General features: G+C 47.0%; 1 protein-coding gene across 1 annotated transcript in view; it reads left to right on the top strand.

The window, feature by feature from the left end:
• The window catches only part of LOC144604643 (protein phosphatase 1 regulatory inhibitor subunit 16B-like), a 135,485-nt gene extending 120,098 nt beyond the window's left edge, over positions 1-15,387 (top strand). Inside the window, exons 8-11 of the mRNA XM_078419278.1 lie at positions 2,710-2,785; positions 3,722-3,851; positions 7,400-7,571; positions 14,012-15,387. Of these exons, the coding sequence (XP_078275404.1) occupies positions 2,710-2,785; positions 3,722-3,851; positions 7,400-7,571; positions 14,012-14,719 (1,086 nt within the window). The 3' untranslated portion in view covers positions 14,720-15,387. The remainder of the gene's footprint in view (positions 1-2,709; positions 2,786-3,721; positions 3,852-7,399; positions 7,572-14,011) is intronic.
• The last annotated feature ends 8,434 nt before the right edge of the window (positions 15,388-23,821 follow it).

The following is a 23,821-nucleotide window of genomic DNA, read 5'->3' as shown; positions in this document are numbered from 1 at the left end:
GAATTTCTTCCGTGGTGAACTTTTGGAATTCTCTACTTGGGGCAGCTGTAGAAACCCAGACCACATTCATTTCAAACAGAGATTAATAGACTGCTGGGCTTTAAGATCTGGTGAGAGTTCTGTTTAAATCCCACAGACCTAGAAAATCAGCCGCCATATTGACGAATGGAGCAACAGGCACAAAGGGCTGAATGGCCTTCTCCTGCTCTTTACATCATGTCCATTACTGAGTTACTGAGGCACAAGGAATTGCAGATGCTGGAATCTTGAGCAAGACACTAAGTGCAGCAGGAACTTAAATGGGTCAGGCAGCATCTGTGGAGCGAATGGACAGGTGACGTTCCAGGCCAGGACTTTTTACTGAGAGGAATAGCCGAAGAAGGCAGCCTTGTACCATAACCTTAGAGCAAACCAGGGATGGGCAGTAAAGGCTAACAACCCGTGACTGAAAAAAAGACACAAGGTGCTGGAGTAACTCAGCAGGTCAGGCAGCTTTTCTGGAGAACGGATAGGCAATGTTTCAGGACAAAATCTGTCTTCAGTTTAGTTTAGTTTAGTATTGCCACGTGTACTGAGGTACAGTGAAAAGCTTTATCTTGCGTGCCATCCAGTCAGCGAAAAGACTATACATGGTTACAATTGAGCTGCCCACTGTGTACAGTAACAGGATAAAGGGAATAACGTATAGTGCAAGATAAAGTCAAGTAAAGTCCGATTAAAGATAGTAGAGCCTGTAGAAGAGTCCCAACCTGAAACATTGCCAGAGATGCTGCCTGATCCATTCCAGCACTTTGTGTCTTTTTTTTGTAAACCAGCATCTGCAGTTCCTTCTGTCGACTCATGATTGAATATGTTTCCAAAATGTTCTCCAGTCATGTCTGAGGTACTAATGATACTGAACAGACACGTACAGGGCAAGACTTTTGTAGTACAATAATAAAGAAAGGGTTATATATCATGTAGAGGCTGCAGAAAGAAACAAGCAAGAATGTCTTTAAATAAACAAACGATGCTGCTTTCAGACCCAATAATCAATCCTTGTGTGTAGTTTAACTCCCTCATCTGGTCAATTCTTGCAATGATAAATTCCTTGTAAGATATATGAGCACTGATAAAGAGCAGGCACCACGAACTGTGAAAATCTCCAACATCATGAGTAATCCTCTTGTCTTAGTGAAGTTAGAAGGGGCAAGTATACAGTTGTGATCTTTTAGTTTTAGTTTTTTAGTTTTAGAGATGCAGCGTGGAAACAGGCCCTTCGTCCCACCGAGTCCACACCGACCGGCAATCATCCATACACTGGTCCTATCCTACACACTAGGGACAATTTGCAGAAACCAATTAACCTACAAACCCGCACGTCTGTGAGTTTGAGTTGAGTCAATTGTCACGTGTACTGAGGTACAGTGAAAAGCTTTCGTGCAGACCAGTCAGCGGAAAGACAATACATTATTCCAATCGAGCCATCCACAGTGTACAGATACATGATAAAGGGAATAACGTGAATAACAATTAGTGCATGATAAAGCCAGTAAAGTCCGATCAAAGATAGTCCGAGGGTCTCCAATGAGGTAGATAGTAGTTCAGGAACGTGGTAGGAAACTAGAGCACCCAGAGAAAGCTCACGTGGTCACAGGGAGAACATACAAACTCCAAACAAACAGTGGCCATGGTCAGGATCGAACCAGCTCTCTGGCGATTTAAGGCAGCAACTCTCCTGCTGTGCCACCGTGCTGTCCTAATTGTAAATTTTAAATCTCTCTCCAGAAACGTGAACTCTATTGACCAAATGAAAGAAATATAAAATAAAAATCAATGAGTCCAATGGGCAAACATGTTAATAATAATGGAATTTGATCATTTGAATGCAAGTTTGCTGACTGGTTAACACGCAACAAAAGCTTTTCACTGTACCTCGGTACATGTGACAATAAACTAAACTGGTGCTGAACATTTACAAAACGTTAGATAATTTTGCAGCCACAGTCACTGGTTTGCATTCTTACCCCAGGGATTGAGAGGGGAGATGGCCAATTCCAGTGATATTTGTCCAAACACAGCTTTTGTGTGGATTTGAGGAACACCGTAAAAAAGTCATCCGAAAATGGACTTTTCTATGAAATTAATATTTAAAAAATACTGCATTCATATGGCGTCTTGCTTGACCCCTGGGATATTTTTACAGCCAGTGGAATAACTTTAAAGTGCAGGCACTGTTCTAGTGCAAGAAACACAGCAGGAAATTTGTGGACAGCAAACTCATAAGTCATCGGAACAGAATTAGGCCATTCAGCCCCTTGAGTCTACTCCCCCATTCAATCATGGCTGATCTATCTTTCCCTCTCAATCTCATTCTCCTGCCGTCTCCCCATAACCCCTGACACCTGTACTGATCAAGAATCTGCCAGTCTCCGCTATAAAAATACCCAATGACTTGGTCTCCACAGCCTTCTGTGGCAATGAATTCCACAGATTCACCACCCTCTGGCTAAAGAAATTCCTCCTCATCTCCTTTCCAAAGGTATGTCCTTTTATCCTGAGATTAACATTATTAACAAAACATTTAAAATGCTGTGTGTGAGTAAGGTATTCTGGAGGGTTTATTGAGCAGCTGTGTTTTGAAGAGTTGCGATGGACAAAATAAATGCTGCAGCTTTTCTTCATGCCCGACAAATACAACGTCTCTCATTTGCCTTTTCTTCCTCACAGATGCAAATCGCAGAATTACTGACAGCCAATGGTGCCAGTCTGAATGCCAAGACATCCCTGAAAGAAACACCAATTGGTTAGTCACATATTGGGTTCGATGGTTCCATGGTGCTTTATTTGTTACATATGCAAATTCTTTTTGCATGTGTTACACGCGCAGGTGCCACCATTTCTGGCGCCGTTATTCAAAGTTCAAAGTCCGCTCGGCCCGTGCGCTTGATGCGCCGGAGCAGTTCCAGTGAACTGACGTCCCTCTCCTCTCCTCTCCTCTCCTCTCCTCTCCTCTCCTCTCCTCTCCTCTCCTCTCCTCTCCTCTCCTCTCCTCTCCTCTCCTCTCCTCTCCTCTCCTCTCCTCTCCTCCTCTCCTCTCCCGGCCATCTTTGTGTTCCGGGTTCGCCCCCTGCAGTCTACCTTGAAGGCGCTGGAGGCATTGCCCCGGTTCACCCTCCTACCGGCCCTTGCTCCTCTTGCTCCCTACGTCTCCAGCGGCTCTCCCGGTCCCTCCGACCGACGATCTCTCCGGCAGGATTCCAGTCCCACCGACCGACGAGCCTTCCCGCGCGTTTGCCTGGACAAGTGGGTGGGACAGAGGCAGCAGCCAACTTGAATTACGTCTCCAACGACTACAACCAATTTCTACAGATGCACCAGAGAACGCATTACTGCTTGGCTTGGTCACTGCCCTGCCCAAATGGCATGAAATTGCAGGGTATTGTGAACGCAGCCCAGTTATCAAGTACACCATCGACTTCATCTACATGTGGAGTTTAGAAGGATGAGAGGGGACCTCATTGAAAGTTACCAAGTAGTGAAAGGCCTGGATAGAGTGGATGTGGAGAGGATGTTTGCACTGGTGAGGGAGACCAGGATCAGAGGCCATAGCTCTCCACCAGCCTTCATTGCTGTCCGACAGCCCTCCTCAATGCAAAAATAGTGTTCGGCGTTACGCTATGTTGTGAGCAGATTGACTCGGCCTGTGCGATACCCGTCTTATGTTAAATTCCCGTTGCAGATCTTTGTGAGGATGAAGAGTTCAGGACGTTGCTACGACAGCTCAAGCACAAACATGAAAACATCCAGAAGTCGCAGGGAAAGAACAAGTCGTCTCTGACCAGGAGAACATCTAGTGCTGGAAGCCGAGGGTCGGTATAGTAAGACCTTTCAAACCCTCCCCTCCTATACCCGGGGCAGGTAACTAACCTGCAGCAGACCATGCCTGTGGAGGCTGAGGTTCACAGCTGCCTCGGAGTCAGAAACTACGTACCAAAATATGGGCTGACATCTTGCTTTCACTGCAACTGTGTGAAAGCACTGTAGATGGACACAAAGTGCTGGAGTAACTTAACGGCAGCATGTCTGGAGAAAAAGGATGGGTGACATTTCAGATTGGAACCCTTCTTCAGACTGAAAGTAGAGGGGTGGTGGGGGGGGTGTGTGTGTCTAGAGGTAGGAAAAGGACAGAACAAATCAGGGCCGGCAACAGATGACCAAGGAAAGGTGGAGCACATAATGGCCCATTGTTGGCTGGGGGAGAGGTGATAACAAAAGGATACAGGCATGCGGACAGTGGAACTAGTAGGACGACCCGGGTGATGGAGGGTGGAGAGAGAGAATGCAGGGGTTCCTTGAAATTAGAGAACATATTTTCGGTTTAGTCCTCTTACTTCTCAATACAGTATGGAAAAAGGCCATTCAGCCCTCTGGGTCCATGTTGACTCATTTACATTGATCCCATTGTTTTATTCTTCTCGTGTTCTCTCCAATTTGCCCAAATTTACCAATTTACAAGAGGCTGATTATGCATTTAGAGTTTATAAATACAGCATGGAAACAGGCCCTTCGGCCCATTGAGTCCACGTCGACTATCGATCACCCGTTCACATTAGTTCTATGTTATTCTGTTATCTTGTCCACTCCCTACACACTGAGGACAATTTACAGAGGCCAATTATCCTACAAATCCAAACATCTTTGGGATGTGGGAGGAAACTGGCGCACCTGAAGGAAACCCACACAGTCGTGGGAGAACGTGCAAACTCCACACAGGCAGCACCCAAGGTCAGGATCGAACCCGTGTCTCTGGCGCTGTGAGGCAGCAGCTGCACCACTCTGCTGCCCATATATGCCTTGGGACTTTCCTTAATGCTTCTCTCCAAGGAGATTTCATTTGTCTGACTCAGTCTACAAAAGGGTTCCAACCTGAAACATCACCTATTCCTTTTCTCCAGAGATGCTGCCTGCTGAGATACTCCTACATTTTGTGTCTATCTTCGGTATAAATCAGCATCTGCATTTCCTTCCAACACATTTCATTTGCCCTTTTTAGCCTTCCCGGTTCCCTTTTTAAGTTCTTTCCTGCTTCCTTGATATTCCTTAAGGACCCTGTCCAATTTCCATTCCCTAGATGTTACGTCAGCTTCATTTCTACCTTTGACTGTATTTGCAACATCTTTTGACAATCCTTGCCATCCTTGTTTTTCTTCCTCTCAGAAACATGTTGGTCTTGAATTCTAACCTCCCAATGTCAGATGTGGGTTCACTCAGTAAGAGTAGAGTTATGTGGAAACAATGAAACAAAGAACTGCAGATGCTGGTTTATACCAGATAGGCACAAAGTACTGCAGTAACTCAATGGGTCAGGCAGCATCTCTGGACGAAAATGACTCGCCCAACATTGGGAACATTTTTCCTGCATCTAGCTTGTCCACCAGTCCTTTTATAATTTTATATGTTTCTATAAGATCCCCTCTCATCCTTCTAAATTCCAGTGAAAACAAGCCTAGTCTTTCCAATCTTTCCTCATATGACAGTCCCGCCATCCCAGGGATTAACCTCGTGAACCTACGCTGCACTGCCTCAATAGCAAGGATATCCTTCCTCAAATTAGACCAAAACTGCACACAATACTCCAGATGTGGTCTCACCAAGGCCCTGTACAACTGCAGAAGGACCTCTTTACTCCTATACTCAAATCCTCTCGTTATGAAGGCCAACATGCCGTTAGCTTTCTTCACTGTACCTGCATGTTTACTTTCAGTGACTGGTGTACAAGGACACCCAGGTCTCGTTGCACTTCCCTTTTTCCTAATCTGACACCATTGAGATAATAATCTGCCTCCTTGTTCTAGCCGCCAAAGTGGATAACCTCACAAATATACATTATACTGCATCTGCCATGCATCTGCCCACTCACTCAACCTGTCCAAGTCACCCAGCAACCTCCTAGCACCCTCTTCGCAGTTCACACTGCCACCCAGCTTTTTGTCATCTGCAAATTTTCCATCATCTAAATCATTAATATATATTGTAAATAGTTGCAGCCCCAGCACCGAGCCTTGCTTCACTCCACTCGCCACTGCCTGCCATTCTGACAGGGAACCATTTATTCCTACTCTTGTCAGGGACCCGTGTATTCCTACTCTGATGTGCAGGTTTGTAGGTTAATTGGCTTCTGTAAATTGTCTCTAGTGTGCAGGATAGAACTAGTGGCAGAGTGACCGCTGGTCAGGGGACACGGTGGATCGAAGGGCCAGTTTCCATGCTGTGTATCTAAAAATATAGTGCGCTGCGCATTTAACCTGATGATTTATGGCAGTGTGTATATTCCGTAAAAAATCTCCCCCACAGTTATTCATCTGTGCCTCCTATTCTCGGCCAGATTTCAATTGGATATTTCTACTCTGGCCATCTCATCTGGTAAAGGGTTTCCTATCCTGAACATTGCCAGGGTAAAGTACGTTCTTCCTGACTTCCCCATCGGAGTTGTTTCTGCCTATTATCCTGAAATAGAAAATACAAGGGAAACCGAGAGAGATGCAGCAAAGAGCAAAGCCCTGAAGCTGACCGTCTGTGTGTTCATGCAAAGAACCAGGTTACTGTGGTGAATGCATTACACAGCCTTGTGTCTGCACAGAAGACGGACACAAAAATGGCTGGAGTAACTCGGCGGGTCAGGCAGCATCTCTGGAGAAAAGGGAGAAGTGATGTTTTTGGGTCGAGACCCTTCTTCAGCCTGAGAGTCAGGGGAAAGGGAAACGAGAGATATAGACGGTGATATAGTGAGATATAGAACGAATGAATGAAAGATGTGCGAAAAGGTAACGATGACCAAGGACCATGGTCCATTGTTAGCTGTGGGCTGGGAGGAAATGAGTTATACAGACACTGAAACTCACCAGGATGACTGAAAGTAGTACAATGACTAGGGTGGGTGAGGGGCAGAGAGAGAGGGGATGCAAGGGTTACTTGAAGTTACAGAAATCAATCTTTATACCGCTGGGGTGTAAGCTGCCCAAACAAAATATTAGGTGCTGTTCCTCCGATTTGCATTTGGCCTCACTTTGACAATGGAGGAGGCCTAGGACAGAAAGGTCAGTGTGGGAATGGGAAGGGAAGTTAAAGTGTTTGGCAACCGGGAGATTAGGTAGGCCCAGGCGGGCTGAGCGAAGGTGTTCAGCGAAACGATCGCCCAGTCTGCGTTTGGTCTCGCCGATGTATAACAACGGATGCAGTGGATGAGGTTGGAGGAGGTGCAGGTGAACCTCTGCCTCACCTGAAACGACGGTCGGGGTCCCTGGACAGAGTCGAGGGAGGAGGTAGGGGGGCAGCTGTTGCACGTGTTTGCACAGTCCGTGCAGACCGACGGTGAACTTTGAGCTCGCTGTGATGCATCTCTCCTGTTTCCTTTCAGAACAGTGGTACGGAGAGCCAGCGTGTGTGACCGGAATAATCTGTACAGGAAGGAGTGCGAGCAGGAAGCAATTATCTGGCAGCAGATGGGACGGAAAGAAATGGAGAAGGAGGTGGCGAGCAGCGATGGAGAGGATAAAGATTCGTCCAAAGATCAGGAGAACGTGATGCCGGTAATGACTTCAACTAAAATGTTGTGGATAGTGACCACTCTGGCCATCTGGCCTGATAACCTGCTTCAGATCAAGTCTGATCCAATCTTAGCCTCAATGACATCTTTCTGCCTGTTCTCTATAACCCTTGATGTTACCCTCCCAATATTCTCTGTCTCGATCTATTCAATGATTGAGTTTAGTTTATAGGCACACAATGCTGGAGTAACTCAGCGGGTCAGGCAGCATCTCTGTAGAAAAGGAATAGATGACAATAGACAATAGACAATAGGTGCAGGAGGAGGCCATTCGGCCCTTCGAGCCAGCACCGCCATTCAATGTGATCATGGCTGATCATTCTCAATCAGTACCCCGTTCCTGCTTTCTCCCCATACCCCCTGACTCCACTATCCTTAAGAGTTCTATCCAGCTCTCTCTTGAATGCATTCAGAGAATTGGCCTCCACTGCCTTCTGAGGCAGAGAATTCCACAGATTCACAACTCTCTGACTGAAAAAGTTTTTCCTCATCTCAGTTCTAATTTCCTCATCTCAGTTCTAAATGACGTTTCGGATCGAAACCCTTCTTCAGACTTGAGTTTAGTTTAGTTTAATTTAGTTGAGTGTAGTTTATTATTGCCACATGTACCGAGGTACGGCAAAAAGCGTTTGTGTTGCGTGCTATCCAGTCAGTGGAAAGACTATACATGATTACAATCAAGTCATCCACAATGTACAGATGCAGGATAAAGGGTATCATGTTCAGTGCAAGATAAAGTCCAGTGAAGTCCGATCAAAGATAGTCCGAGGGTCTCCAATGAGGTAGATGGTAGCTCGGGACTGCTCTCTAGTTGGTGATAGGATGGTTCAGTTGCCTGGTAACAGCTGGGAAGAAACTCTGTTTCCAGAAATCTGGAAGAGATAATACCATGACCCTCTGAGTGAAGAAAGTCATCCTCGTCTGAATGTTAAACGGTTGCCCCCTTTTCTGACCCCTGGGTTACCACTCAAAGAGGCAAGGTCCTCTCAGCGACCATCCCGTTAAGCTTCCTTAGGATCTGAGACGCTGTCGTACGATCACCTCTCATTCTCCTGTACTGAACTAACTCTAGGATCCAAAAATAAAACTGCTGGAGGAACTCAGTATGTCAGGCAGCTTTGGTGGAGAGAATGGACAGATGGCGTTTTAGGTTGGGTCTCTTCTCACCATAGGCTTCACCTGCTCAACGTTTTCTTATAAGTAACCACTCCCACACCTTGGGAATCAACCCAGTCCATCTTCCCTAAACTGCCTCCAGTATATTACTTCTTAAATATGGAGAGCAAATCTGTGCACAATACTATGTATGGCACAAAATTACTCTTTACAGTTGGAGTAAGACGTCCCTACTTTTTTTAGTCCATCCTGTATTCAATGCAATAAATTCTCTGCCAAGGGAAATGCATTGACCCTCGCGATTTTCTCTGGGCCTCTCATCGTTTAATAAACCTCCGTTAAATCTCCTCTTACCCTTCGCTGCTCCTGGGAAAACAATCACTGCCTTGTTTAGAAACAAGGAACTGCAGATGCTGGTTAATACACAAAAAGACACAAAGTGCTGGAGTAACTCAGCAGGTCAGGCAGCATCTCAGGAAGAACATGGCCAGGTGAGATTTCTGCTCGAGACTCTTCTGGCCTTGCTTATCTCTCCTCGTGGCTAAGATTTATTTTCACCCACATATAGTCTCTTTTTGCTCTGGTTTATTTTCACCCACATGTTTAGACCGTAATGTTGTATTCTTATTGTTTTGATGTGTTTATGCTTTATTCTTAATTGTTAACTGTATGTTTGTGTTGTCATTTGTGAGCGGAGCACCAAGGCACATTCCTTGTACATGTATACTTGGCCAATAAACTTATTCATTCATTCATTCATTCATTCAAATTCTCCATCCCGAGTAACGTGCTCATAAGTCCCCTCAGTATCACCATCTAGTGTTGTCGTGTTCGTGCTGTAATGTAGTGATTATTGTAGACATTGACATGCCCTTAATGTCCTCTCCATGCTTGGATTTGGACAGATGAATGAGAAACTTTACTTTAGACTTCAGAAGTGCAGCACAGAAACCAGCCCTTCAGTCCACCAAGTCCGTCCCGACTAGCGATCACCATGTCCACAAACCTACACACACTGAGGACAATTTTACAACTTACCGAAGCCAAATATCCTACAAACCTGTACATCAACCTCATCTATTGCATCCGCTGCACTAGATGCCAACTTATTTACATCGGCGAAACCAAGCGCAGGCTCGGCGATCGCTTCGCTCAACACCTGCGCTCGGTCCGCATTGACCAACCTGATCTCCCGGTGACCGAGCACTTCAACTCCCCCTCCCATTCCCAGTCTGACCTTTCTGTCATGGGCCTCCTCCAGTGCCATAGTGAGGCCCACCGGAAATTGGAGGAACAGCACCTCATATTTCGCCTGGGCAGCTTGCAGCCCAGTGGTATGAACATCGACTTCTCCAACTTTAGATAGTTCCTCTGTCCCTCTCTTCCCCTCCCCCTTCCCAGATCTCCCTCTATCTTCCTGTCTCCACCTATATCCTTTCTTTGTCCCGCCCCCCTGACATCAGTCTGAAGAAGGGTCTCGACCCGAAACGTCACCCATTCCTTCTCTCCCGAGATGCTGCCTGACCTGCTGAGTTACTCCAGCATTTTGTGAATAAATACCTTTGATTTGTACCAGCATCTGCAGTTATTTTCTTATACATATATGTACATCTTTAGAGTGTGGGAGTGAAGCGGAACACCCGGAGAAAACCCATGCAGGTCACAGGGAGAACGTACAAACATTGTACAGACAGTACCCGTCGTCAGGATCGAACCCCGGTCTCTAATGCTGTAAGGCAGTGATTCTACCGCTGCACCACAGCGCCACCCACCCTTGTGGAGAGATTAAACTTGACCCCCAGCTTCATGTGTCTGTGCAAAACAGAAACCAACAACAATATGGCAGCATGGAATAACTTTTTTTGTGCGTAGGGAATAATCAGCAGGTCTGGTGCAACTGGAGTTGACATATTAATCCTATCAGCCATGTTCTTGTTGAATGACAGAACTGGCTACAGGGTCCAAATGACTCGTCCTGATCCTGACTGGACCTCGGACTTTTCTGGCACCATTTGGAAAAAGCAAAAATGTGTGCCCTCCATCAGCCAGTGGAAGGATCACGACCTGGAATGTCCTCTGCCCATTTCCCTCCATAGATGCTGCCTGGCCCGCTGAGTTCCTCAGGCACTTTGCTTTTTTTGCTCAAGATTCCAGCATCTGCAGATTTTTGTGTTTCTACCTGACTAACCCTTCAGGCTTTGAGTTGGAAATATGTTGGTCTTTCTGCCCACGAGGACCTGCAGACGAGGACCTGCAGATGCTGGTTATTACACAAAAGGACACAAAGTGCTGGAGTAACTCAGCATGGTCAGGTGGTATCTGGGGAACATGGATGGGTGACATTTCGGTTTGAGACCCTTCTTCAGACTGATTGTGGTGGAGGGGGGGGAGAAGAAAGCTGGAAGAGGGGAAAGGCAGGACAAAGCGGGGGAAGGGTAACAAGTGGATGCAGGCAAGGAGGGGGTTAGATAGGCAGATGGTTGGAACAAAGGCCAGAGATAAGAGTAGAAGGTGTGAGACGGGGTTGAAGAGTTGTGAATTGTGCAGCCAGAGGAAGGAATGTCGGAGGAGGTTGGGAAATATAGGTGGGAGTCTAGGTGGGACGGGAGGAGTGAGGGAGGGGGGGGCATGTGGGGGAGAAAATGGGTGAGGGTTTGGTATGAATTCAATTCAATTCAATTCAATTCAATTCAATGCTACTTTATTGTCACATGCACCTCGCTCCAGTGCAGTGCTTTGTTTGTGCATACATCCGGTAAAATCATACAGCAAACCCCAGGCAGGCAGTACACAAGTGACGCCACATTTTGGCGCTGACACAGTTACAAAGGTTCACTGATTGGCCTCCCGCCACACGAGGCAGCAGCTCCCCCGGGACCCCCTCTCGATCTCGGCGGCCCTTGATGGCTCCCCGCCGAGCCCCCCCCCCTCCCCCCATTGTTCTCGACGGTCCACCTCGCTCATTGAATTGGAGAACTCAATGTTCATACCATTGGGTTGTAAGCTGTTCAAGCGGAATGTGAGACGCCGTTCCTCTGGTTTGAGTGTGTACACGCTCAGGCCTCAATCTAGCAATGGAGGAGGCCCAGGACAGAAAGGTCTGAAGAAGGGTCTCGACCCGAAACGTCACCCATTCCTTCTCTCCCGAGATGCTGCCTGACCTGCTGAGTTACTCCAGCATTTTGTGAATAAAGGTCAGGATGGAAATGGGAAGGAAAGTTAAAATGGTTAGGAACCGGGAGACTGCAGAGCTCTAGGTTTGCCACTAGATGGCAGACATCTCAAGCCAATCCCCGGCCGAACATTGGAGGTGATAGAATAAGAACAAGTGTTCATGGTGCACTTGCAAAAAGCATTGGACTCGGGTGTAAACATCATGAGCTATCTGAATCTTGAACTGATTTTTCCACTATCTCAAAGCAAAATACACATCATTACCCCATTCTTTAGTCCATCGGCTGCTTCTCAGCAATGTTGTTAGTTCAGATTAGAGATAAAGCGCGGAAACAGGCCCTTCGGCCCTCTGCTTCCGCACTGACCAGCAATCCCCGCACACTAGGGACACACTAGTCCTACACACTAGGGACAATTCACAATTTTTACCGAAGCCAATTAATCTACAAACCTGTACGTCTTTGGAGTGTGTGAGGAAACTGGAGAAAACCCACACGGTCACAGGGAGAACGTACAAACTCCGTACAGGCAGCACCGGTAGTCAGGATCGAACCCGGGACTCTGGCGTTGTGAGGCATCAACTCTACTGCTCCGCCACTGTGCCATCTCAATGCTTAGAGAGTCTCTCCCCTCTGTCCACTGTCTAGTTACACGGGTTCACCACTGACTTTACAGCAAATGGTTGACCGGCACCGCCTTTAATCTGGACAAATTACAAGCGCGCACTTGAAATCCCCCTTGGAAGACCCCCCCGAAAATGTGGAGCCTAGGTCGGGTGAGGCAGCCGATATCAACCTCATCGGGACTTCCATGGGCGATCGGCGGGTCGAATTTGCCCCCGGTGGCCAGGGCCCTGGAACTCCAGATTGGCCGGAGTTGGCCAACCCGTTCCCATAGCCGACGTCTGAGGCCGACGTGGCGGGGCTGGTATCCACCTGCCTAGGCGGACCGTTCTAGTACCGCTGGACTCCTCTCGCAAGCCCTGACTTCTCTTGATCTGGCAAAACATATAATCGAGAAAGGCTCTGGAACCAAGGGTGCTGGTAAATCGGTGGTGGACCTGCATCTGTGGACCGTGTATCTGATCTGTTTGGATAGCATGCAAAACAAAGCTTTTCATGGTACTCGGTAGACGTGACAATAATATAATAAAGCTAAACTTCAATGCAGTGAATGGAGAGGGGATTGGGAGATGGGGGTCCCAGAAACTGCTGAATTATTTGAACTCCTTGTATCACTTTGTTATCACCTCTTCCCCAGCCAACAATCAGCCATTGTGGGCTCCACCCTTCCTTGGCCATCTGTTGCTTGCTCTGATTTGTTCTGACCTTTTCCTTTCTCTAGTTCCGTCCCCTCTACTTTCATTCTGAAGAAGGGTTCTGACTTGAAACGTCACCCATCCGTTTTCTCCAGAGATGCTGCCTGTCCCGCTGAGTTACTTTTGTGTTTTCTTTGGGATTAACCAGCATTTGCAGTTCCTTTCTGCACCGTTTTAGGACAGTCCCTCTCAATGCCAATATTCCAGAACCTGCCAACAGAATTATTTTAAAAAAATTCCACACCATTGCAATTTGTCCAACTTCATTTACGAGGATGTTGCCAGGACTAGAGGGTGTGAGCTATAGGGAGAGGTTGAGTAGGCTGGGTCTCTATTCCTTGGAGAGCAGGAGGATGAGGGGTGATCTTATAGAGGTGTATAAAATCATGAGAGGGATAGATGGGGTAGATGCACAGAGTCTCTTGCCCAGAGTAGGGGAATCGAGGATCAGAGGACATAGGTTCAAGGTGAAGGGGAAAAGATTTAATAGGAGTCAGAGGGGTACATTTTTCACACAATGGGGGTGGGTGTATGGAACAAGCTGCCAGAGGAGGTAGTTGAGGCTGGGACTATCCCAACGTTTAAGAAACAGACAGGTACAAGGATAGGATAGGTGTGAAGGGATATGGACCAAACGCAGGCAAGTGGGACTAGAGTAGCTGGGACATGTTGGCCGGTGTGGGGCAAGTTGGGCCGAAGGGCCTGTTTCCACACTGTGTCACTCTGACTCTCTGACTCTACTGCCAATTACTTTTATTTTGTTGAGTTTGGTCGGCATTGGAAAGTAATCCGTTCCTCTCCTGTTTTAAACGTAGGATCCACCCAAGATCTTGCAGACCATGGAGGTGGAACAAACAGAATCCTTGCAAAAGCCATCAGATGCTGGTGGGGGAAGCACCAAGCCGTCAGACTCCAGTGGGGGAAGCACCAAGCCATCAGACTCCAGTGGGGGAAGCACCAAGCCGTCAGACTCCAGTGGGGGAAGCACCAAGCCATCAGATGCTGGTGGGGGAAGGACCAAGCCATCAGACTCCAGTGGGGGAAGCACCAAGCCATCAGACTCCAGTGGGGGAAGCACCAAGCCGTCAGACTCCAGTGGGGGAAGCAACAGCGCGGTCTCCACTCCGGCCTCCCAACGTTCAGCTTCCCGGTCCCCCACCGCAGCGGACAAGGTGAATGGACAGGTTCCACATGAGAGTTGCGACGTGAGCCCTTCGCCACAGCTCAGCGGGGACAGGAGCTGCCAGACGTTGTCGGAGCTGAAGAGGCAGCGGGCGGCAGCCAAACCGAGGAAGCTGTTGTCTCAGGATGCCGCGCTGGCAAATGGCCAGAGTAGTGGCCCGGGAAGTGACCGACTGCCGCCAAAGAGCTGCCTAGTGGGCTCGCCAAGGACTTCGGCGGTCAGTTCCAACGGTAGCTCCGTCTACCACCCTCACCCCAGCGGTGACCCTCCGATACTCAGACTGAAGGCCCCGTCGGAGGCGCCAGAGGTGAAGAGACAGGGCTGCTGCAGGATTGTGTGACGGCGGAGAAGGAACGGGGCCAGAAAACTGCTGCTTCAAGTTGCATCTGATGGAAACGGCTGCTTGGGAGACAAGGTTGGCGTTGGGACTTCCAAGTGAAAGTACTGACACGAGAATGTTAACTTAAGCACTATTTTAATGCAAGGACTGGGCAACTTTATGGAGTTCTTCATTCTGTGAGGGTAAGAGTGAATGACTGAGTAATTGACTGGAGCTTTTAACTCTCCATAGGATACAGGTTACACATTGTATCATCTGGAGTTCCCAACTATTCAACAGGTTAAGGGTTACTGAATGGAATTCCTAACCACCCAGCAGTTATAAGTCACATACCGTGTACTGTCTGGACTTGCTAATCCAAGTTCCCATTTTACTGTACGTCATTTTTGATTCTTTTGAGAAAAACATTTCAAGGGATTATTCACAAAATGCTGGAGTAACTCAGCGGGTCAGGCAGCATCTCGGGAGAGAAGGAATGGGTGACGTTTCGGGTCGAGACCCTTCTTCTGGATTATGTCTCTGTAACTCAATGGTGTCAAATTCAAAGCCCATTCATCTGCTCCATACAGCTGGTGGAAATAAGTGTGCAGGAAGGAACTGCAGATGCTGGTTTACACCGAAGGTAGATACAAAATGCTGGAGTAACTCAGAGGGTCAGGCAGCATCTCTGGAGAAAAAGGAATAGGTGACGTTTCAGTTCAGAACCCTTCTTCAGACCCCTTCTAGTCTGAAGAAGGTTCTTGACACGAGACGTCACTTATTACTTTTTCTCCAGAGATGCTGCCCGACCCGCTGAGTTACTCCAGCAATTTGTGCCTATCTTTGATGGAAATAAATGTCGGTTTTAAACTGTTTATTTCCAAGTAGGATCTTAAAGAAATGTGACAGATTTATTGGTTCTTTTTGAAGTACTCAAACATTGTACACTTACTTGCCTTGTGTAAGATTTCTGATGTATCAATGTAACACGGTCCTCAAAATGCTACACAACTCTCTTGTGGAGTTTGTAGGAATGAAGAAAGTTGTCGTTTTAAGTGCAATGTTATTCTCCCCTCAAGGAGAGAGTATGTGTGGGGTAAAGGAGGTGTTAAGGTCATCCCCTCTGTAATTCCTTTTAGCAGTCAGGTCTGTAGTAGTCACAAAGGCATGTGACTAATGCATCGCCTCACTGAAATTGTTCCTGTAGCACAGTGGTGCAGCTTTTGCATTGCTGCCAAACAGCATAGCGACCAGGGTTGGACCCTGCTTCCAGTTCTGTCTGTGTGGAGCTTGCACATTCTCCCTGTCACCTGATGTTTCTGGTTTCCTCCCACATTCCAACATTATGCTGGTTGGCGGGCGAATCGGCAATTGTAAACTACTCCCAGTGTCGATGGGCTGTGGTAGAATTGGGAAGTTGAAGGACGTGATGCTAGTTCAGGGGGTGGCAATGTGGTGCAGCGGGTAGAGCCGCTGCCTCACAGCGCCAGAGACCCAGGTTCAATCCCGACCTTAGGTGCTGTCTGTGTCGAGTTTGCACCTTCTCCCTGTGACCGCGATGGTCTCCTCCGGGTGCTCCGGTTTCCTCCCACGTCCCAAAGACGAATGTATTTGTACGTTGATTGGCTTCTCCAAATTGCCCCCAGTGTGTAGGGAGTGGATGGGAAAGTAGGATAAGGTAGAACGGCACGGTGGCGCAGCGGTAGAGTTGCTGCCTTACAGCGAATGCAACGCCGGAGACTCAGGTTCGATCCTGACTACGGCTGCTGTACTGTACGGAGTTTGTACATTCTCCCCGTGACCTGCGTGGGTTTTCTCCGAGATCTTCGGTTTCCTCCCACACTCCAAAGACGTACAGGTTTGTAGGTTAATTGGCTGGGCAAATGTAAAAAGAATTGTCCCTAGTGGGTGTAGGATAGTGTTCATGTGCGGGGATCGCTGGGCGGCACGGACTCGGTGGGCCGAAGGGCCTGTTTCCACGCTGACTTTCTAAACAGACGTGTGAGGGAGAATGGGTTACAGTGTAATAAATGGGGACATGAGATTGGGACTGATACAATTACTCTGAGAGTTAGTATAGACCCAATGGACCAAATGGCCTCCTTCCACATGATGCTGTAAGAAAGTATGATAACTTATACTGATGGAAGTTAAGAATAATTTTGTTCTCCAACCAGAGGCAAAGCAAGGGTTGGTCTGTCCTTCAAGCTGATTTCTCTTGGGAACCCTGCCTGGTTATGCTCATCCCACCATCCAATACCAGAGAGTTTGGACTGAGGACAGCTGTGTAAACTTGAACTAGGAACTGATTTTACTATATTGCACATTTGCACGATGGGATGAAAGTGACTGAAGATCTTCCAATGTGGTTTTTTGGGGAACATTTCCATGTATCAAAACTCGACTTTCAGTCCACAAAGCTCAAACCCCAGGCACAAAATACTGGAGCAACTCAGCGGGTCAGGCAGCATCTCGAGAGAAAAGGAATAGGTGACGTTTCAGGTCGAGACATTTCTTCAGACTGAGAGTCAGGTGGCAAGCGGGAAACTAGAGGTATGAAAATTAGAGCCGGCACCGATGACCAAGGAAAGGTGGCGCCCACAAAGGTCCATTGTTGGCTGTGGAAGAGATGATAACGAAGGGATATATAGATGTGAACAATGAAACTAGCAGGATGACTAGGGTGGGGGTGGAACAGAGAGAGAGGGAATTAAGGGTTTCTTACAATTAGAGAAATCAATATTAGGCCATTTGGCCCATCAAGTCTACTTTCAACTTTCTCTGGGGATAGATTGTCCAGGAATGATACCGGGTGAGGGTCTGGGATGGTTGGGGAGTGTTTGTGAGGAAGGAATCCTGAAGTCCTTGTGTTTCAAGTCTCTTGAATTGGCCCTGCCAGGCTTGAAGGATGTGTCATAGCTGGAATGCTCACGAGTTCATAAGTTCATAAGCGATGGAGCGGAATTAGGCCATTCGACCCATCAAATCTACACCACTCAGTCATGGCTAATCTATCTTTCCCTCTCAACCCCATTCTTCTGCCTTCTCCCCATAACCCCTGACACCCATGAGGAACAATAGACAAACCTTACGTCAGTACACATTCTCCTCGATGATCAACCAAGTGGGCCGTTATCAAATGAGAGAGATGATGGATCCGAGTTGAGGACACTCCCAGTGAAGATTCATATTTCAATGGTCCTCAGTGACTCCTGCTCCTCTTAGAAGGGTCTCGACCCGAAACGTCACCCTTTCCTTCTCTCCAGAGATGCTGCCTGCCCCGCTGAGTTACTCCAGCTTTTGTGTCTGTCCTCTTAATGGAATATTGGGCAGTCACCTAGGAAACAGAATGTAGAAACAAGGAACTGCAGATGCCGAATTACGAAAACAAAACAAAGTGCTGGAGTAACTCAGTGGATCAGGCAGCATCTCTGGAAAACGTGGATAGGCGATGTTTTGGATCATTTTATTGTCATGTGCACCAAGGTACAGTGAAAAACTTTTTAGTTGCATGTTAACCAGTCAATGGAAAGACAGTGTACAGATATATATATATATATATATATATATATGATAAAGCGAATAATGTTTAGTGCAAGATAAAATCCAGTAATAGACAATAGACAATAAACAATAGGTGCAGGAGGAGGCCATTCAGCCCTTCGAGCCAGCACCACCATTCAATGTGATCATGGCTGATCATTCTCAATCAGTACCCCGTTCGTGCCTTCTCCCCATACCCCCTGACTCCGCTATCCCTAACTCTATCTATTTCTCTCTTGAATGCACTCAGAGACTTGGCCTCCACTGCCTTCTGAGGCAGTGAATTCCACATTAATGACTGTCCGATTAAAGACTGAGGGCCTCCAATGAGGTAGATAGTAGCTCAGGACCGCTCTCTAGTTGTTGATAGGATGGTTCAGTTGCCTGATAACAGCTGGGAAGAAACTGTCATGGAATCAGGAGGTATGCGTTTTCACACTTCTGTACCTCTTGCCTGATTGGAGAGAGGATTGGGACCCTTTTTCAGAACCTTCTTCCTCTGGTCTGAAGAAGGGTCCCGACTCGAAACATTGCCTATCCATGTTTTCCGGAGCTGCTGCCTGACCCGCTGGGTTACTCCAGCACTTCATAAGATCATAAGATCATGTGATAGTAGAATGAGGCCATTCAGCCCATCGAGCCAATGCCATTCAATCATGGCTGATCTATCTCTCCCTCTTAACCCCATTCTCTTGCGTTCTCCCCATAACCCCTGACACCCATAAGGATCAAGAATCTATCTCTACCTTAAATATTTCCACTGACTTTGCCTCCACAGCCTTCTGTGGCAAAGAATTCCACAGATTCACCACCCTCTGTGACACTTTGTGTCTTTTGTCCTATGAGACTGGTCAGACTCTGGCTCCTCCATTGGTGAAACGAGCACTAATGTCACCAAGAATAAAGATGGGGACTGCTATATCAAAAGGAATGCCTCCACCCCTGTCTAACTCTTCTCTTTCCATGGATATTGTCTGACCCACTGAGCAATTCCACTACTTTTGATATAGACACATCACACTGGAGTAACACAGCGAGTCAGGCAGCATCTCTGGAGAAAAGGAATGGGTGGCATTTCAGGTCGAGACTCTTCTTCAGACCACTGCTTTTGACTTTACTTCTGAATCTCCGGCGTCATGGAACAATGCAATTCTTACTTGCAACTGACCTGTCATGCTGCTGCAAGTAAGAATTCAATTGTTCTGTTTTCAGTTTACAGGACAATTAAACACTTTTGTTCCTGCAGCTCCTGACTGCAACAGGCCAGTTGAGCATTCTCAGCAACTGATGGCTGAAAGCTGCAGATGACGGAAATTCCTAAATCAATTCAGAAGTAGTGGAATCAGTCAGCGGGTCAGGCAACGTCCCGGTGGAAGGGGAAGAGTTAATGTTTCAGAAAGGGTTTGACAAAAGGTATCCGATCTGAAACACACACTGTTTCTCTTTGCGGAAACAAAGAATTGTGCAGATGCTGGTTAGAACACAAAAGGACACAGTGCTGGAGTGTCCCAGCAGGTCAGGCAGCATTCCTGGAGAACTTGGATCGAAAACCTCAGGTGGCTTTCGACCCAAAACTTCACCTCTCCATGTTCTCCAGAGGTGTTGCCTCACCTGCTGAGTTACTCCAGCACTTTGTGCCCTTAACTATTTCTCTTTCTGCAGTGTCCCAGCAGTAGAGTTGCTGCCTCGTAGCGCCAGAGACCCAGGTTCGATCCTGACTACGGGTGCTGTCCATACGGAGTTTGTATGTTCTCCCCGTTACCGCATGGATTTCCTCTGCATGTTCCAGTTTCCACCCACACTCCAAAGATTGCAGGTTCGTAGGTTAATTGGCTTTGGTAAAAATTATCAAATTATCACGAGTGTGCAGGACAGTATGTACAAAGTGCACGAGGTCATCACTGGTCGGCACGGACTCGTTGGGTCGAAGGGCCCAGTTGCGTGCTGTCTCTCTAAAGTCTAAAGTCTGCCTGACCCACTGCCTGTTTCTGTTTCTTTCTGTTTTCATTTCAGTGCTGGCTTTCAAAGTCCTGGAAATCTGTAGTGCCCTTTCATTTTATGAGTTCAGCTCCCTCGTTAAAAAGCGTCGAGCTTCCTGCTTCTCAATTCCACATAGACCAGCAAAAAATAGCTCAATGTATCATTCAAGCTGAACAAGAAATTCTGCTGCTGTGCAAAGATAAAATCTAGGCCAATACTGATGTCAGCATTCTTTCCTCAACGTGTTTATCGGCCCATGCCTTTTGTGGAGAGTTGCGTCAGAAATGTACAAAGATAGAAACAAGAAACTGCAGATGCTGGTTAATGCACAAAAGGACACAAAGTGCTGGAGTAACTCAGCGGGTCAGGCAGCATCTCTGGAGAACATGGATCCATGTTCTCCAGAGATGCTGCCTGAACTGTTGAGTTACTCCAGCAAATTGATTTTTTTTGTGCAAAGCAGCATCTGTAGTTCCTTGCGTCAAAACAAATTCCACAATACAGCACTTTGGAAATCGTTAATCCCAAGTTACCTGTTCCTCCCAAGTATAGGAAACTTAGTTACAGGGATAGGTGACGTTTCAGGTCAGGATCCTTCTTCAGACTTTGCTTAAACAACCCGTAGCAAAGTATCTTTGCTTAAACAATGTGCAGTTCTAAACACAAGATTTCCATCATCATTGAGTTGTGACACTACTATCATATCAAGTTTTACATTAAATGTTTAGTGGAAGGCTCAAATAGAAGTTCATTCCACGGATTTTCAGTCACTCGAATCCAGGGCGTCCTCAAGTTGTCCTCAGTGGACCTGGGTTAGGGAGGGTTGATCCTGCTAAGGTTCATCTATAACTTCGACTCACTCCCCACCACCCATTATACCACCCCCAGGGTCAACAATGGACAATGGGTGAGGACATCTTTCCAGCTTTGGGGTGGCACAGTGGCACAGGAGTAGAGTTGCTGCCTTACAGAGCCAGAGACCCGGGTTCGATCCTGACTACTGGTGCTGTCTGTCTGGAGCTTGTACGTTCTCCCTGTGACCGCAAGCATTTTCTCCGGGTGCTCCGGTTTTCTCCCAAACTCCAAAGAATTACAGGTTTGTGGGTTAATTGGCTTCAGGAAAATGTAAGTTGTCCCTGGTGTGTAGGATATTGGTAGTATACGGAGTGATCACTGGTTAGCACGGACTTGTTGGGCCGAAAGGCCTGTTTGCCACACTGTGTCTCTAAAGTGCCTAAAGTCTAAAGCTGGATAAAGTCTGACATGGAAACAGGCCCCTCAGCTCACCCTGTTCCTGCTGACCAAGGTGCCCCATCTAAGCTAGTTCCATTTGCCTGCAATTTGCCCATGACCCTCTTAAACCTTTCCTATCCTTGTACCAGCCCAAATCCCTCAAAATGTTGTTATGGTATCTGCATCAACTACCTCCTCTGCTAACTCATTCCGTCTACACACCACCCTCTGACCAAAGTAGTCCAGGTGCAGTCTCACTAGGGCCCTGTACAACTGCAGAAGGACCTCTTTGGTGCTATACTCACTCCTCTTGTCATAAAGGCCAACATGCCATTAGCTTTCTTCACTGCCTGCTGTACCTGCATGCTAACTTTAAGTGACTGATAAACAATGACACCCAGATCTCTTTGTACTTCCCCATTTGCTAACTTGACACCCTGCAGATAATAATCTGCCTTCCTGTTCTTGCCACCAAAGTGGATAACCTCACATTTATCCACATTAAACTGCATCTGCCATGCATCTACCCATTCACACAACCTGTCCAAGTCACCCTACATCCTGATAGCATCCTCCTCACAGTTCACACTGCCACCCAGCATTGTGTCATCCGCAAATTTGCTAATGTTACTTTTAATCCCTTCATCTAAGTCATTAACGTATATTGTAAATAGCTGCGGTCCCAGCACCGAGCATTGCGATACCCCACTAGTCACTGCCTGCAATTCTGAAAGGGACCCGTTAATCCCTACTCTTTGTTTCCTGTCTGCCAACCAATTTTCTATCCATGTCAGCACCCTACCCCCAATACCACGTGCTCTAATCTTGCCCACTAATCTCCTATGTGGGACCTTATCAAAGGCTTTCTGGAAGTCCAAGTACACTACATCCACTGACTCTCCCTTGTCCATTTTCCTAGTTACATCCTCAAAAAATTCCAGAAAGATTAGTCAAGCATGATTTCCCCTTCGTAAATCCATGCTGACTCAGAACGACCCTGTTACTGCTATCCAAATGTTCCGCAATTTCTTCTTTTATAATTGACTCCAGCATCTTCCCCACCATTGTCAACCATTGCAGTTAACACCTGTTACCTGCAGGGATGTTAACCAGTGCAGGTAACACCTGTACTTATCAATCTAAAAGCCAAGACAATAAATTCACTGGAAATCTCCGATCCCCAGCGCATTGAAAGCCAATGCTGATGTAACTCCAAACGGAGACTGAGGTCGGACTGGGAAGGAATGTTGTTACCATTTTATTTTGTTCCCCTTTGGTATTCTCTTATCTAGTTTCTTTCTATGTGACCTTGGCACTGAGTGAGGACCATTGATCAACCCCAGATTTCCAAAGAACTTCAACCCAACTAAATCCTCCAAAATGTAAATATGTGGCCAAGAAAAAACCAGCCTCTGCTCCCATATATCACACACACGCACGCACGCACGCACACACATACATACACGCGCGCGTACACACACACGCACGCACACACACACACACACACACGTGCATGCACACATGCGCACGCACACACACGCACGCACACACACACATACATACACACGCGCATACACACATGCACACATATACACACATGCACACACACACACACACACATCCATCAAGTCTGCTCCGCCATTCGATTATGGCTGATCTATCTTTCCCTCTCAACCCCATTCTCCTGCCTTCTCCCCATAACCTCTGATGCCCTTACTAATCCGTTTAAAAAATACCCAATGACTTGGCTTCCACCGCCAATCTGTGGCAATGAATTCAACCGCCCTCTGGCAAAATAAATTCCTCGCATCTCCTTTCTAAAGGCACGTCCTTTTATTCAGAGGCTGTGCTCTCTAGACTCTCCCACTAGTGGAAACATCCTCCCCACGTCCACTCTATCCAGGGCTTTTGCTATTCAGTAAGTTCCAATGAGATCCTTCTAAACTCCAACGAGAACAGGCCCAGGGATGTCAAACGGTTCTCATACGTTAACTCAATCATCACCAGGATCATTCTCGTAAACCTGCTTTGAACCCTCTCCAAAGCCAGCGCCTCCTTCCTCAGATATCGGGCCCAAAACTGCTGACAATACTCCAAATGCGGTCTGACCAGTGCCCTATAGATCCGTCAGCATTACATCCCTGATTTTGTATTCTAGTACATATGAATATTGCTTCCCTAACACTGAATATCTCCAGGAGAAGATGATTCTAATCACGAGTTCTACGTGTGAAAATGTGCTGAGGTGTTTTTCGAACTAAAGTCTTGTGAGATGGGGCATGCAGCTGTTATTTGAAGATGTAAGGACAATTACTTCCCTGATTACATTAACTTTCTTCTTTTGTAAGTAAGCCACATAAATCAGAA

This window comes from Rhinoraja longicauda, chromosome 22 (assembly GCF_053455715.1).
Source record: "Rhinoraja longicauda isolate Sanriku21f chromosome 22, sRhiLon1.1, whole genome shotgun sequence".
NCBI classification, from domain to species: Eukaryota; Metazoa; Chordata; class Chondrichthyes; order Rajiformes; family Arhynchobatidae; genus Rhinoraja; species Rhinoraja longicauda.
Note: the sequence above shows the minus strand (reverse complement) of the source record. Positions and strands in the feature narration are given on the sequence as shown.